General features: G+C 35.1%; 1 protein-coding gene across 3 annotated transcripts in view; it reads left to right on the top strand.

The window, feature by feature from the left end:
• The window catches only part of LOC126810052 (uncharacterized), a 42,678-nt gene that overhangs the window by 14,648 nt on the left and 13,767 nt on the right, over window positions 1-14,263 (top strand). For 2 of the 3 annotated variants that reach the window (XM_050534999.2, XM_050534997.2), the window contains exons 8-14: window positions 246-392; window positions 860-985; window positions 2,103-2,246; window positions 5,714-5,734; window positions 10,513-10,618; window positions 11,627-11,869; window positions 13,776-13,896. In XM_050534999.2, the coding sequence (XP_050390956.1) occupies window positions 246-392; window positions 860-985; window positions 2,103-2,246; window positions 5,714-5,734; window positions 10,513-10,618; window positions 11,627-11,869; window positions 13,776-13,896 (908 nt within the window). The remainder of the gene's footprint in view (window positions 1-245; window positions 393-859; window positions 986-2,102; window positions 2,247-5,713; window positions 5,735-10,512; window positions 10,619-11,626; window positions 11,870-13,775; window positions 13,897-14,263) is intronic. The other variant, XM_050534998.2, reaches the window with a different exon arrangement.

Raw genomic sequence — 14,263 nt, 5'->3', positions numbered from 1 at the left:
TTCATGTTGATCGTATTCAAATTGGCCGAGCATTAGGCTATTTTCGAATAGCATCACCCTGAGAAGAACAAGATTACGAAGTGCATGTTCTGTTACAAAGGATCATGGTGGGGCGTATCATTAAAGGAGCTAAGTCGCTAATATTTAGGACCTAGAAATTGACACAAATGGGTCGCAACGCATATAATAAGTGAATGTTCTGTTACAAAAGATTTAATTATTAATAAACCTGTCATTTTTTACAGCATGAATCAAGTGATAAACATCTACACACCAAAATAGAGATTTTAATGGCTGACTTGGAGGCAGAGAGAGAAAATAATCGTACATTAGTAATTGAACTAGAAGAAGCAAGGAATGAAAATTATGCAGACAAAGATACTATTAATAGAGTATGTATTATTCCAGGATATTTCATTGAACACATCGATGCCTGCATTGAACACATCGATCCCTGCATTGAACACATCGATCCCTGCATTGAACACATCGATCCCTGCATTGGCCGAGAAAGTTCATCGGGATTTTCTGACTTGGTTTCAGAATGGGATGGGATGAAAAACTGAGGTCCCGTGTATACATTGCTGTGCACGTAAAAGATCACTTAGCAGTTGAAATTTGATATAAGAGTAGGCCATAATGCCACTGCCCGAGCAAAATTTCCCTCATAGCACACTGTATGGTGTATGCCCGTCTTCATTAGCCGGGTCAGAGCAGAACAGTACAACGTTAAACCCCCATTTCATTTCATTTTTTCTTTCGGATGGGACAAAAAACGAGAACTCATATCCCTGTCAGCATTCACATAAAAGAACTCTTGACATGATTTTTATGAAATGATTCCTAACATTTTTTTCAGCTGATGACTGATGTTTTCAAACTAAAGAAAGACGCCGAGAAAAATGCTCTTTGGCAGAATAAAGCAGAAAAAAACAATGAAGAATATTTCAAAAAGATACAACAGTTACAGAAAGAGAAAAGAATAGTAAGATATTTTTATACACCTACATTTATATGGGTGAAACTTCCAATCAATAGAAACAGGAAACACAAACCAAATACAGAAGGTTTGATGGGATCAATTTTGACTAAGTCAAAATGATGCATTTGATATTGTATTCTATTAATTATTTTATATCAACTTACTGTCGTCACCACAGTCTGTCCGTCATGGTTAAGGTCCTGAGCCGAAGAAACTTATTTCTGATCATTTTTGCCAAAGTTATGGCCCAATTCAAGCCCGCACCAGTAGTGATAATGAGGTTGAATATTGTTTGTGGCCTTGTTCAAGGTCCTGAGATGAGAAAACCATATATTTATTTTCAACTATTTCTGATGACTATTGCCAGAGTTATGACCTTTGATCATCTTTTGTTATTAGGCTTTAGATTCTATACTATAATAGAACAACAAACACACACACCATGAAGCACAATAAAACTTAAAGGGGCATTATGGAAGATTAGATAAAGAGCTGTTAAAAACTAGATAATATGAAGAGAATATGCTGAAAATTTCAGTCAAACCGAGTTATTACTGATTAAATTTTAGGCCTAGGCTCGGTCATCATTACTAAAGTCGGTATGATAAAAAACATAATCTCGATTTTCCATTTTTGGATTGAATCATTAGTGAGCGTTGAGTAGCAGATCAAATTCAAATCCGATAAAATGCCATCGAGAGTTGATTATGGTCTGGATAGGTTAATTAATGTATAATTAAAAATTTATATAACATATCAGGCCTAAAGAAAGACCTACAATAGGCAGATTTAGCTCTTGCATAATGTATGTTTAACTTATTCTCATTTAACTTACAGCGACCGATCGTCATTTGAATTTTGCAGAGGGTATCAATTTTTTCCCGCCTTAATCAAATCCAGTAAAATTCCGACACATCAGATGGCATCGAAAGTTAAATATGGTCTGGATAAGTCTAATTATGGCCTGCAATAAGTCTAATTAAGGCCTGCAATAAGTCTAATTAAGGCCTGCAATAAGTCTAATTAAGGCCTGCAATAAGTCTAATTAAGGCCTGCAATAGGCAGATTTACCTCTTGCATAATGTATGTTTAAATATTTTAATTTAATTTACAAATACAGATAGAAGAAGAAAAGATAGTTTGTCAAACAAAACAGTGGGATTTAGACGAAGAAAAAAATAATCTCTTCCATAAAAATCATGAATTGGAGAGGAAATTAGAAAGATTCAAGAGGGAATATGAGAAACTCAAAGATGATATCATGGTGAGTAATTTATATTATTTGTTATTGCTCCGAGGTTGGATGGCCGAATGGTTAGCGTGTGCATGTTGTATCATAAGGTCTGTCATTGAGTTGACTGGTGGGGTTTCGATTCCCCAGTTGTACTTGACAAGGAGTAAGGAGAAATGACCTAGTTTGTGTGGAGTGGACGTTAAACTCCATTTCTCTCTCTCTCTCTCTCTCTGTTACTCGGGGGTTGGATGGCCGAATGGTTAGCGCGTGCACGTAAAATGGTAGGGTCTGTCATATTTTTTTTTACTTTGATTATTATTCAGTCTTTATATAAAGCTGTAGTTTGATCATATTTGAATAAAATTATGCATCGAAAAACCAATTTATGTCTGGGGTCTTAGATTACCCATTGTTGCTGACAATGTTTTTCACGCGATGTGTTCTCACAAGGCTTGACTTCCGCTTAACATTATATTGTTTAATAAATGGATGGCAATTTAGACAGCAACGACAGAAAAATTTGTGCATTTAATTAGCGTATTAGACAATTTGTGGTCTCTTATTTCATTTTCCTGGTAATTATTTAATTTTCCTGGTCTTTTCCCATTTTATACTTTCAGAGAAAATTAAGTTTGTTTTTTTTATGTTAATTACAACATGAGGATAGGAAAACGACTTCCTATTTGTGAAAAGTTTTCCTTGTCGCTCGTTGATAAATATTTATCTTATTGTAATGACAAATATTTTTTATTAATTGCACAATATCTTGAATGTTAAGGCCTGCATACACCAAGAGAATTTCATTTGTTACAGAACATTGCCACATTTCCCTTTGTCTCCTTTAAGATTCAAACTAACACTATTTATGGAATAGCAATTACTCATTTATTAACATGCAACGTTTCGACGATGATACTCTCATCATTTGCTTGATAAAGACGAGAGTATCACCGTGGAAACGTATGTTAATAAACGAGTAATTGTTATTCTATAAATAGTGTTAGTTTGTTCAATTACCTAAATGTCACTTAAAGAAGTCCTTTAAGAGAGAGAGAGAGAAATGGGGTTTAACGTCCACTCGACACAAACTAGGTCATTTCGGGACTAACACATGGTTCAATTTTATTTCAATCATTCGCTTTCGCGTACGGGTCTTTAGCAGTGGGAGGAAACCGGAGGATCCGGAGAAAACCCACAAGGTTGGACAGGCGACCCTACTCCTTGTCACGTACAACCGGGGAATCGAAACCCCGCCAGTTGACTCAATGACAGACCGTATGATACAGCGCGCGCATGCTACCCAATCGGCCATCCAACCCCCTTTCATTGGTCCCTTTCATTGATTTACATGTATATTATTATAAACTATGGTAGCCAAATAAAAATAATATAGTCTCACAAAACTACACTCAATATATTGACTAAACTGTCACCAATATCTTTTTTGATTTGACTCAACTATCATCAATAACTTATATAATTTGACTCCACTATCACCAATATCTGATATAATTTGACTCCACTATCATCAATATCGTATATAATTTGACTCAACTATCAACAATATCTTATATAATTTGACTCAACTATCATCAATAACTTTATAATTTGACTCAACTATCCCCAATATCTCATATACTTTGACTAAACTATCCTTAAAGGCCCAATAATAGCTTATATAATTTGACTAAACTATCCCCAATAGCCCAATATTTTATATACTTTGACTTAGTACAATCCATAATTATATGCTGGGTTAACATGAATGATTTTTTTGTCAAAAGTAAGAATTCTGGTATAATGGCGTGCGTGCGCGTGTGTGTGGGTGTGTGTGTGTTTATTTTGGGGGTGGGGGGAAAACTAGTTTCTAGTATCTTGCCTTTGATCTTGTGTTGTCCTGCATAATTTTAGATTAGTTGTTATTGCTTGTCTAGATTATAGTATTATAGAAGTTTCCTTCACATTTATTACTGTAATTTCAATTAGTTGTTCTATAAAAATATGTTATAATTTAATTTATATTACTCTATCTGGTTATGGTACTAGTTAAATTAAGTAGTTGTTTTCTTCCATAATTATATTATATAATTTTATACGCCCCATGGAAATGTGGTCATATATTGCCGTCGCCCCCGTCCGTCCTTCCATCGTCCACAATTTCTTGTGAACACTCTACAGGTTACATTTATCATCTGATTGTTTTGAAATTGATATATGTTGTTTGCATTAGTGAGATGAAGAATCCTATGTAATTTCAATAACTTCCGTTAATTTCTGGAGTTATGGTCCTTGTTTCACTTTGTTGCACCTTGTGAACGACAAAATTTATCAACCGATCTGTATGAAATTTATATGCATCATTTAAATTAGTGCAACAAAGAAGCCTATTGAATTTCAGCAATTTCCGTTAATTACATCTAGAGTTATGGCCCTTGTTTCACTTTGTTGAATCTTGTGAACTCTCTAATGACAACACTTATCATTTAAATTAGTGCAACGAAGAACCCTATTGAATTTCAGCAATTTCCATTTATTACACCATGAGTGAATGCTCTAACAACAAAAGTTATTATCCGATCTGTATGAAATTTATAGGTATCGTTTAAATTAGTAAAACTAACAAGCCTATTGAGTTTCAGCAAATTTCCGTTAATTACATCTAGAGTTATGGCCCTTGTTTAACTTTGTTAAATCTTGTGAAAGCTTGAACGACAAATCTTATCACTTAATCTGTATGAAATTCATATGAATCATTTAAATTAGTGAAATGAAGAAGCCTATTGAATGTCGGCAATTTCCGTCAATTACTTCTAGAGTTATGACCCTTGTTTTACTTTGTTTAACCTTGTGAACATTCGAACAACAAAAGTTATCATCCGATCTGTATGAAATTTATATGCATTATTTGAGTTTCAACAATTTCTGTAGATTACTTCCAGAGTTATGGCCCTTGTTTTAGTTTTTAGAACCTTGTGAACCCTCAAATGACGAAAATTATGTAATCTGTATGAAATTGTCAATTAAATTCCCCTAATTCCCCTAAAGAATAAATATGCGACAACCCTTGTCGACTGCTCGGATGATTTAGCTGCTGTGGGCGTATGTTTTGTTGCCTGGCAACCTATCTTATATTACTCGATCTAGTTACTAGATAAATTAATAGTTGTTCTTCCATAATTATATTATATAATTTATATTACTCGATCTAGTTACTAAATAGATGAATAGTTGTTCTTCCATAATTATATTATATAATTTATATTACTCGATCTAGTTATGGAGAATAGATGAATAGTTGTTTTTCCATAATTATATTATATAATTTATATTACTCGATCTAGTTATGGTGAATAGATGAATAGTTGTTCTTCCATAATTATATTATATAATTTATATTACTCGATCTAGTTATGGTGAATAGATGAATAGTTGTTCTTCCATAAAGATTATAGTCAGAACAATGTAGTTAATGCACGTTTTATTTTCTATTTTTTCAGAATGGTTTCACCCACGAAATGGTAGTTTGATCAATTAACACATATTTTTATTAATAGACAAATTTATGCATGATGTATTTTCTGATGTATAAGACACAATGGCTTTGAATTAGATGCTTGGATGAATTTCATCTTGACATTGTGTAGGTTTAACATCCTACTTTTCTGTCTTAGGAAGCCGGGGAGGGGGGGGGGGGGGGATGGCCGAATGGTTAGCGAGTGCGCTGTATCATAAGTACTGTCATTGAGTCAACTGGCGTGGTTTCGATTCGCCGGTTGTACTGGACAAAGAGTAGGGTCGCCTGTCCAACCTCCTACTACTAAAGACCCCAACGCACAAGCGAATTATTGAAATAAAATTGAACCATATGTTAGTCCCGAAATGACCTAGTTTGTGTTGAGTGGACGTTAAACCCTCTCTCTTTCAGTTAAAATATGTGTCTTATACATCTGAAAAAGAGAAAATAGTATGCATGAGCATGAATATATTCTCACTGTCAATATTGACATTTCTAATTTTCAGTTTTTATTATATATGCCATATGCCCTCATACAATTGTGGTTGTATTATGTCATCGCCCCTGTCCGTACGTCTGTCAATCTGATTAAAACACAGATCCTATTTCGTTCTTTATTTTATAGTTCAAAATTGTCTTCACTACACTAGGATCTGGAAGAGTTGTTATATAAATGGCCACTCTTTGAACATGAATTGTGTAAAAGTATGTAATACCAAAGTGTGGACCTGCTAGAGATCACAATTTTTGTCCAATTTTGATGAAACTTAAAATATATGTTTATATCTGAAAGATCTCAATCACTTTCAATATTCGTGCATCAGACCATAACTTCTTGGATTATAGCCCCTAATTGGACGAAAAATCATGTTTTTTTTTCTTTTTTCGCCTGTTCTTTATCCATCTTTCAAAATGTGGGCGTATCCTGCCTGGCAGCCACTGATTATTTACTTGATGATTCACAATGAATAGTAGTAAAAAAAACCAAATGGTTTGATAAAAATTGTAGAATCCTCAAACGTGATATGGTTCAAGCACAACATAACCTTAATAACAACCCTAATAACAATCTGTTACGTGAAATTTATTACAAGAGGAAAAAACCCTATAAAAAGGTCACAAAATTCAAGAGCCGTGAAGCTAAATATCAAATTCTCAACAAATTAAATGATCTGCAAACTAATAATCCTTAAGAATAATGGTCACTTGTGAATTCCCTTATTAAAGACGATAATAAAAAAGATAATGAAGACATCTCTCTCAAAAATTGGGAAGAACATTTCACTTCCTTATTTGGTGTTAAGGAGGATACGACAGTATCAGATGATAATAAACTAAATATACAGTTTGAAAATGAAGTAAAAAATTCAAAATTAAATACAGATCTAAATAGAGAAATCACTGCCTCTGAAGTTCGTTCCGCATTTAGAAACCTTAAAAGAAACAAATCCAGTGGTCCTGACCTAATTATCAATGAAATGCTAATTGCATCGCTCAATATTATGATTGACAACTATATAAAGTATTTTAACCTTATTCTTTTCTCAGGTGTATTCCCCAAAGCCTGGGGTGAGTCATTTATTGTCCCAATTCACAAAAAAAGTGATAAAAATGACCCAAATAATCATAGAGGCATTCCTCTGGCCAGTTGTCTCAGTAAGTGTTTTTTATCAATAATAAATGCCAGGATTTCAGATCATCTTGAGGATAATAAATTATTAGATAATGCTCAGAGTGGATTTCGAAAATATTTTAGAAACGTCTGACAACATGTTTATTCTTAAAACCATATTAAATAAATATAAAAGTCTTAATAGAAATATTTACCTCAGTTTTATCGATTTTACTAAGGCTTTTGACACTATTTGGCGAAAGGGACTACTATTAAAATTGTTACGACATAATATCAATGGTAATGTATTGCAACTCATTAAGTCTATGTATGAAAATACTAAATATATAATAAAAACCAATAGTATATCTCTCCCTATTATTTCAAATGCAGGAGTAAAACAAGGGTGTGTCCTGAGTCCCAACTCTCTTCAATATATATATAAATGATCTACAGTCCTACCTACATAACGAAAATAATGACGCTCCGACTCTAGAAAGCTGTAACATATCCCATCTATTATTTGCGGATGACCTTGTTCTTATGTCAACTACCCCCCATAGCTTACAGAACAGTTTAAATAAACTTAACCAATTCTGTAAGGATTGGAAGTTAAATGTTAATCTTCAAAAATCTAAAGCTATGCTCATTTCTAACAAAAAATGTAATAAAAGTAAAACTGTCATTAATTTTAATATTGGAAATAGCAAAATAGATCATGTCTCTTCATACCAATATTTAGGTGTCAATTTTACAAATAATGGCTCACATAAAGCAAGAAGTGCCTGGTTCAGTTTACGCAATAAAATTTGTGGCAGTGATGATTTACCAACTGAAATTTTACTGATAGTATATGAAGCAATTGTTAAACCCATCGCTTCATATGCCTCGGAACTCTGGGGATCTCAAATTGCTCATAGCAAGAACAATACCACAAAAAACTGGAACAAAATTGAATTAAATTCAATAACAAAGAAAAAAGCGAAATCAATCTTAATGCAGCTCCCTAAAACTTCAAATATTGACTGCCTGTCTGAACTTGGACTTTTCCCTCTTCACTTCACTGTGTACCAAAAAATGTTGTTATATTATAAACGACTGAATGATCTAAAATCTAATCCATCTCATTCCCACACTATCTTGACTGCACCATTTGATGAAGATGTTAAAATTGCGCTAAAAGTACCCAAACTTTCCTGGTCTGCCGCGATCCTTAAAATAATAAATGAGTATGACATTAATATCAATAATCTTTCCAAATATAATATAAAATCCTTGTTAGAATCTAAATTCAACTCATTTTATTTAAATACCTGTAATATAAAAGATAACTATACCAGCCATAGCCAAAACTTAGAACATACAGCAGTTTTATGACAAGAATTTCAAAACCGCCAGCATATCTCCTGTCCGTATCTAACAAACAGTATAAATGTTCAGTGACATCCCTCCGCCTTAGCTCTCACCAACTTCAAATAGAGAGAGGTCGGTACCATAACATTGCCAAAAGATACAGAATTTGTAGACACTGCTCTAACAATATTGTGGAGGATGAGTTTCATTTTCTAATGGAATGTACAAAACATGAAACCATTCGAAATAATATTTTGTACCCTGCCTTATACGCCAACAGTCTACCATTCCCCTTCGATGTCATGTTTGACCCAACCTCACCAGTTGCAAAATTTGTGCGCTCTTTTGTCTTTCATGCTTACAAAAACCGAGAGTGATGCATTATCTGCTACACCTTCTACCTTATTTACAATAAATAACATAATTTAACTCCGAAACAAAAGAGTCCTAAAGGAAGCACATGCCTATTACCCCCCCCCCCCCCCTGCTATTTAATTGATTTCTAGCTTTATATACATATAATACATTCGTTATTTGCATTGCATTGTATTAATGTTCGTTTAATTGTTACATGTATATTTGTTGTATTGTATTTATGTAATTTTTGTAATTGTATGCTGCTCCTCGTGGGCGTTTTTATGCAATAAAATTTACTTACTTACTTACTTATGCAGCAACTTTTATTAAAGGCTTGGATGATTTAGCTGCTGTGATGTTTTGTTGCCTAGTAACCTATATTTTGCATGATAGAGACTAGATACACGCTAATGAATTAGTATGTGATATAACATTTGAAGCCAAAATAAACACCTGCAATAGGCAGATTTAGCTGTTATATAACGCATGTTTAGTTTAATAATAATAAGCTTTACATCACATTAACCAGTTAATATCTTTCATCAACTTACGCAATCTCATTAAAACACAGATCTTATTTCTTTCGTATTTTTTATAGTTCAAAATTTCATTTTACTTGTCTTTACTACACTAGGATCTGGAGGAATTGTTACCTTTGACATGTTCTGGATGATGTGAGGGATTAGCCAATGAAACGGTCTGTTACAGCGAGCTTTTGGCGTGTGGTGCACGGAACTGTGGGTAATCCACTAGAAACATCAATGATGTTTGGTTAATCAAATGTCTGACGTCATAGGGTCAAAAGCTGCCTGTATGACCCCTCACGCAACCTTCCAGTACATCCGGTCAGATCTTCTTGTAGTGTAGGCCATCGAAAGTATAAAAAAAACGAAACGAAATATATAAGCACCAGCAACTTTTTTTTTATGTTAATTTAGCTTTTCAAGAAAATGGATGCTGTTTTTCAATTTTTGTTTTCTCATTTTTATTGAAAAGGGAACGCTAAATTTCTAAAATTCTATTTTTAACCCTTCATGTGACATCCCTTGTACTATCAATTTCTATTTTAAGTATGAGATTGAGCAACTTTATATTGACAAGGTGAGTCGCCTTGGCTCTGTGAGTAAGATGATGGCTCGCTAATCGGGCGGTCCTGTGTTCTATCCCATTTTTGGTTGTGAAAGTTCATCAGGTTTTTACATCATTGGTCTCCCCTTGTCAGTGACGCAGGACAAGAGGACCGGACAAGTGGAAATTTATAGTCATTAAGATGGTGCAAAATAAGATACAAGAGTAGGCTGTAACGCCCCTTGTGCAGGCAAAATTTCCCTTGTAGCACACTGTGTGGTGTGTGTTCATGTTCTCCATTAACCCAGTTGGTCCAGAAAAGTAGGACGTTAAACCTCATTTCATTTCGTTAAGGTAAATGAAAGATAAACTCATTTATTTTATCACTTTAGAGGGAACGACTGAATACGTATAGACAACAGAAAAAGAAGAAGCCTGTTCTACCTCCTAGTGCTGTTGATGAACTAACATCAAGTTCGTTAAGAAACTACACAATTAGTAAGTAACTGTTATATCCTACTTTTATACATCCTGTACACACCCCGGGGGGGGGGGGGGGGGGATGGCTGAATGGTTAGCGTGCGCGCGCTGTATCATAAAGTCTGTCATTGAGTCGACAGGCATGGTTTCGAATCCCCGGTTGTACGTGACAAGGAGTAGGGTCACCTGTACAACCTCGTGGGTTTTCTCCGGGTCCTCCGGTTTCCTCCCACTGCCAAAGACCCCTACACGCAAGCGAATTATGTAAATAAAATTAAACCATATGTTAGTCCTGAAATGACCTAGTTTGTGTCGAGTGGACGTTAAACCCCATTTCTCTCTCTCTCTGTACAGGCCGGAGTGTTTTTTTTAAAGTAAACATTGTACAGGCCAGAGCGTTTTTTAAGTAAACACTCTACAGGCCAGAGTTTTTTCAAGTAAACACTGTACCGGCTAGACTTTTTTTTAAAGTAAACACGTACATGCCAGAGGTTTTCAAACATGCTTAGCTTAGGCCTAGTCCCAAGGGGAACCATAACAAAGTAACACTATAATCACAGGTATTTTGTAGAGTCAGAATTTTAGATTTTTTTTTTTTTTAATCATGAGGAGAAAGATATCAAAATTCAGACTTGCCCATCCTTCAAAATGCTCAATCGTGATAAAACATGATATCTTTAAACACACAATATCACCATGGTGATAAAACATGATATCTTTAAACACACAATGTCACCATGGTGATAAAACATGGTATCTTTAAACACACAATATCACCATGGTGATAAAACATGATATCTTTAAACACACAATATCACCATGGTGATAAAACATAATGTATTTATTATCCTACACCAAACAAAGTTAGGGAGGAATATTGAAATGGGCTCCGTCCGTGTGTCTCATAAACCGCTCAAGATATCTTTTTGAAACTTGTACACACATCAACCTATTACAGAAGTTGTGCCTTTTGCTATATAGGAATTTCTTGGATTTATATTATTATTATTATTATTTCTTCTATAGCGCAACAAAAGTCCTCAACATTACCAGCACCAGCCCCCTGTTCTATAAATACCGAACAATATACTAGTGATTATTGTGAATATGATAAGGAACCTACACGAGACACAATCAAAGCCAGGCCTGCACCAGAGATTAAAAAGAAAAGTCTGGAGAAATCAGACTCAACCATAGCACAATTGGGTTATCCGTACGACTGCGGTGACAACGGAGATGAAGAAGATGAAATCTACACTGATTTTCAAAGTAGGCCTATTTATATGTTGGATTTTTTTACGTATATTGTCGTCACCCCTGTCCACAATTTGTTTGTGAACACTGTACAGGTCACAATTTTTATTCGATTTTGACAAAACTTAAAATATAGGTCTACCCCCCACAGATCTCTGTTCCTTTCGATATTGGCATGTATCGGACCATAACTTCATGGATTATGGCCCCCTGATTTTTCGAAAAATCACGTTTTTAGCTTGTGGACACATTAGAGGTCACAATTTTCATCTGATTTTGATGAAACTTGAAATGCCTGTTTATAACCCAAAGATCTTGGTTCTTTTTGATATTCGTGCATATCTTTATGAATTATGGCCCTTGATTGTACAAAAAAATCACTTTTTTTAAGCTTGTTCTCTATCCATCTCTTGCAAAATGTGGGCGTATCCTACCTGGCATCCGCTGGTTTTACTAGCTGTAGGACTACTTGGATATATATCTCTTGTCGTGTGAGGTCATGTGACACCTGTTAGATGCACTGTTTCGATTGAAGTTTGCTTGATGCCATCATGAATCTCATTATAAAGTAAATCTTAGTAGTGTCATTTCGCTCTTGATCGTGATCGCTCTTACTGAATGAACTGGTAAGCTCCTGTGGACCACCCTACTATTAGTTCCCTTTAGATAAGCCTATCTAAACAGTAAGAATAATTAATTTAGTACCCCCATTTCGTGCCCCGGTTTTCCGACGTGGTTTCCCCTTTTCAGTGATGCAGGACAGAGGGCCTGACAAGGACAGCTGTCTAGTCCTTCAGATGAGACAAAAAACTGAGGTCCCGTGTAAACATTGGAATGCACGTAAAAGATCCCTTGGCAGTTGGAATTCGATATAAGAGTAGGCGATAGTGTCCACTCGACACAAACTAGGTCATTTCGAGACTAACATATGGTTTAATTTTATTTACATAATTCGCTTGCGCGTAGGGGTCTTTCAGCAGTGGGAGGAAACCACGAGGTTGGACAAACGACCCTACTCCTTGCCACGTACAACAGGGGATTCGAAACCACGCCAGTCGACTCAATGACAGACTTTATGATACAGCGCGTGCACGCTAACCATTCAGCTATCCAACCCCCCGCACTTAAAAGAACCCGTGACAGTTAGAATTCGATATACAGTGAAATCCCGCTTAATGACCAACTCAGTATTACGTGCAACTCACGTATACGACCACATATTAAAAGAACCAATTTATTTCTTCTATATTCCTTATAAATTGAACTCAGTAATATGGGCAACTCACTATTACGGATTACGACCACCGAAGCCAGTCCCAATCAGTCAAATTCATTGTTTTTGTGACTCGCGATAACGACCACTGATTGGGATTAGTAAGCCCGCGACCGAGATCAAAGCAATAACGACCACTGACAAGGATTAGTCAATCTAATGACCAAGATCAAAGCAATCAAGCATTTGTGGTTGATTGATTTCATCGCAGCCATTTAACAAGCCGCTAATCTTTCTTTGTTGGTTTCGTTTTTTAAACAATGGAATTTCTCATTGGGTGTTTAATTTAAACAAAGAAATTAATAACGATTAGGTGATTAAAACTAATCATTTATTTGCTATTTATATGAGTAAATTTTGTAGATTATCATTTCTTATTCGGCCTTCATCTGTATGTACGAGTAAATTTTGTCAAGTGTATTATTTCTTATTCGACCTTCACCTGCGTAATGGAAAAACCCCGTAGTAAGCGTACTTGTGTAGAATTAACCCTAAAAGCAAAAGTAAAACTTATACATGTATAAGAGTAGGATATAGTGCCACTGTCCGGGCAAAATTTACCTCATATGCCCCTCATCATTATCCCAGTCGGTGCAGGAAAGTAGGACGCTAAACACCCTGTCATTTTATATTTGACTATATTTTCAGGAACCAACTTGATGCATTCAATGAGTCGATCATCCATCTCATCACAAGAATCAAGTTTACCAGAATATTTTGAAATAGATGATATACTTGTTCCTAATTCACCAGCTAGAATATTAAAAGTGTAATTAACATTCAGCTATTATGTGATATACACGTTCAAATACCCCCCCCCCCCCGCCCTGCACATCCCCCAAAAGGAATGTGGGTATAATTTTGATTAGACTGTGTTTTTATTCCTGCAGATGATTTTGATCTGTCACCCACTTTATCTTTTTTTCATTATGGGTTGAGTGGTTGAAATCATGGCGCATTCACTTTAGATTATAAGGTCAGTCATTGAGTCATGTGACATGGTTTCGATCCGAAGATTGTACGGTCGCTTGCCCATTATATTCTGGTTCTTGGATACTCTTAAAAAGGGCTGCCAGACCCGTTTTTATTTTAAAATTTAAAAATAAAAACAATCTCCTTAATCATGGCACGTTAAT

Source organism: Patella vulgata, chromosome 2 (genome assembly GCF_932274485.2).
Source record: "Patella vulgata chromosome 2, xgPatVulg1.2, whole genome shotgun sequence".
Taxonomy (NCBI): domain Eukaryota; kingdom Metazoa; phylum Mollusca; class Gastropoda; family Patellidae; genus Patella; species Patella vulgata.
The sequence above is the reverse complement of the archived record's forward strand: the minus strand, read 5'-3'. Positions and strand labels throughout refer to the sequence as shown.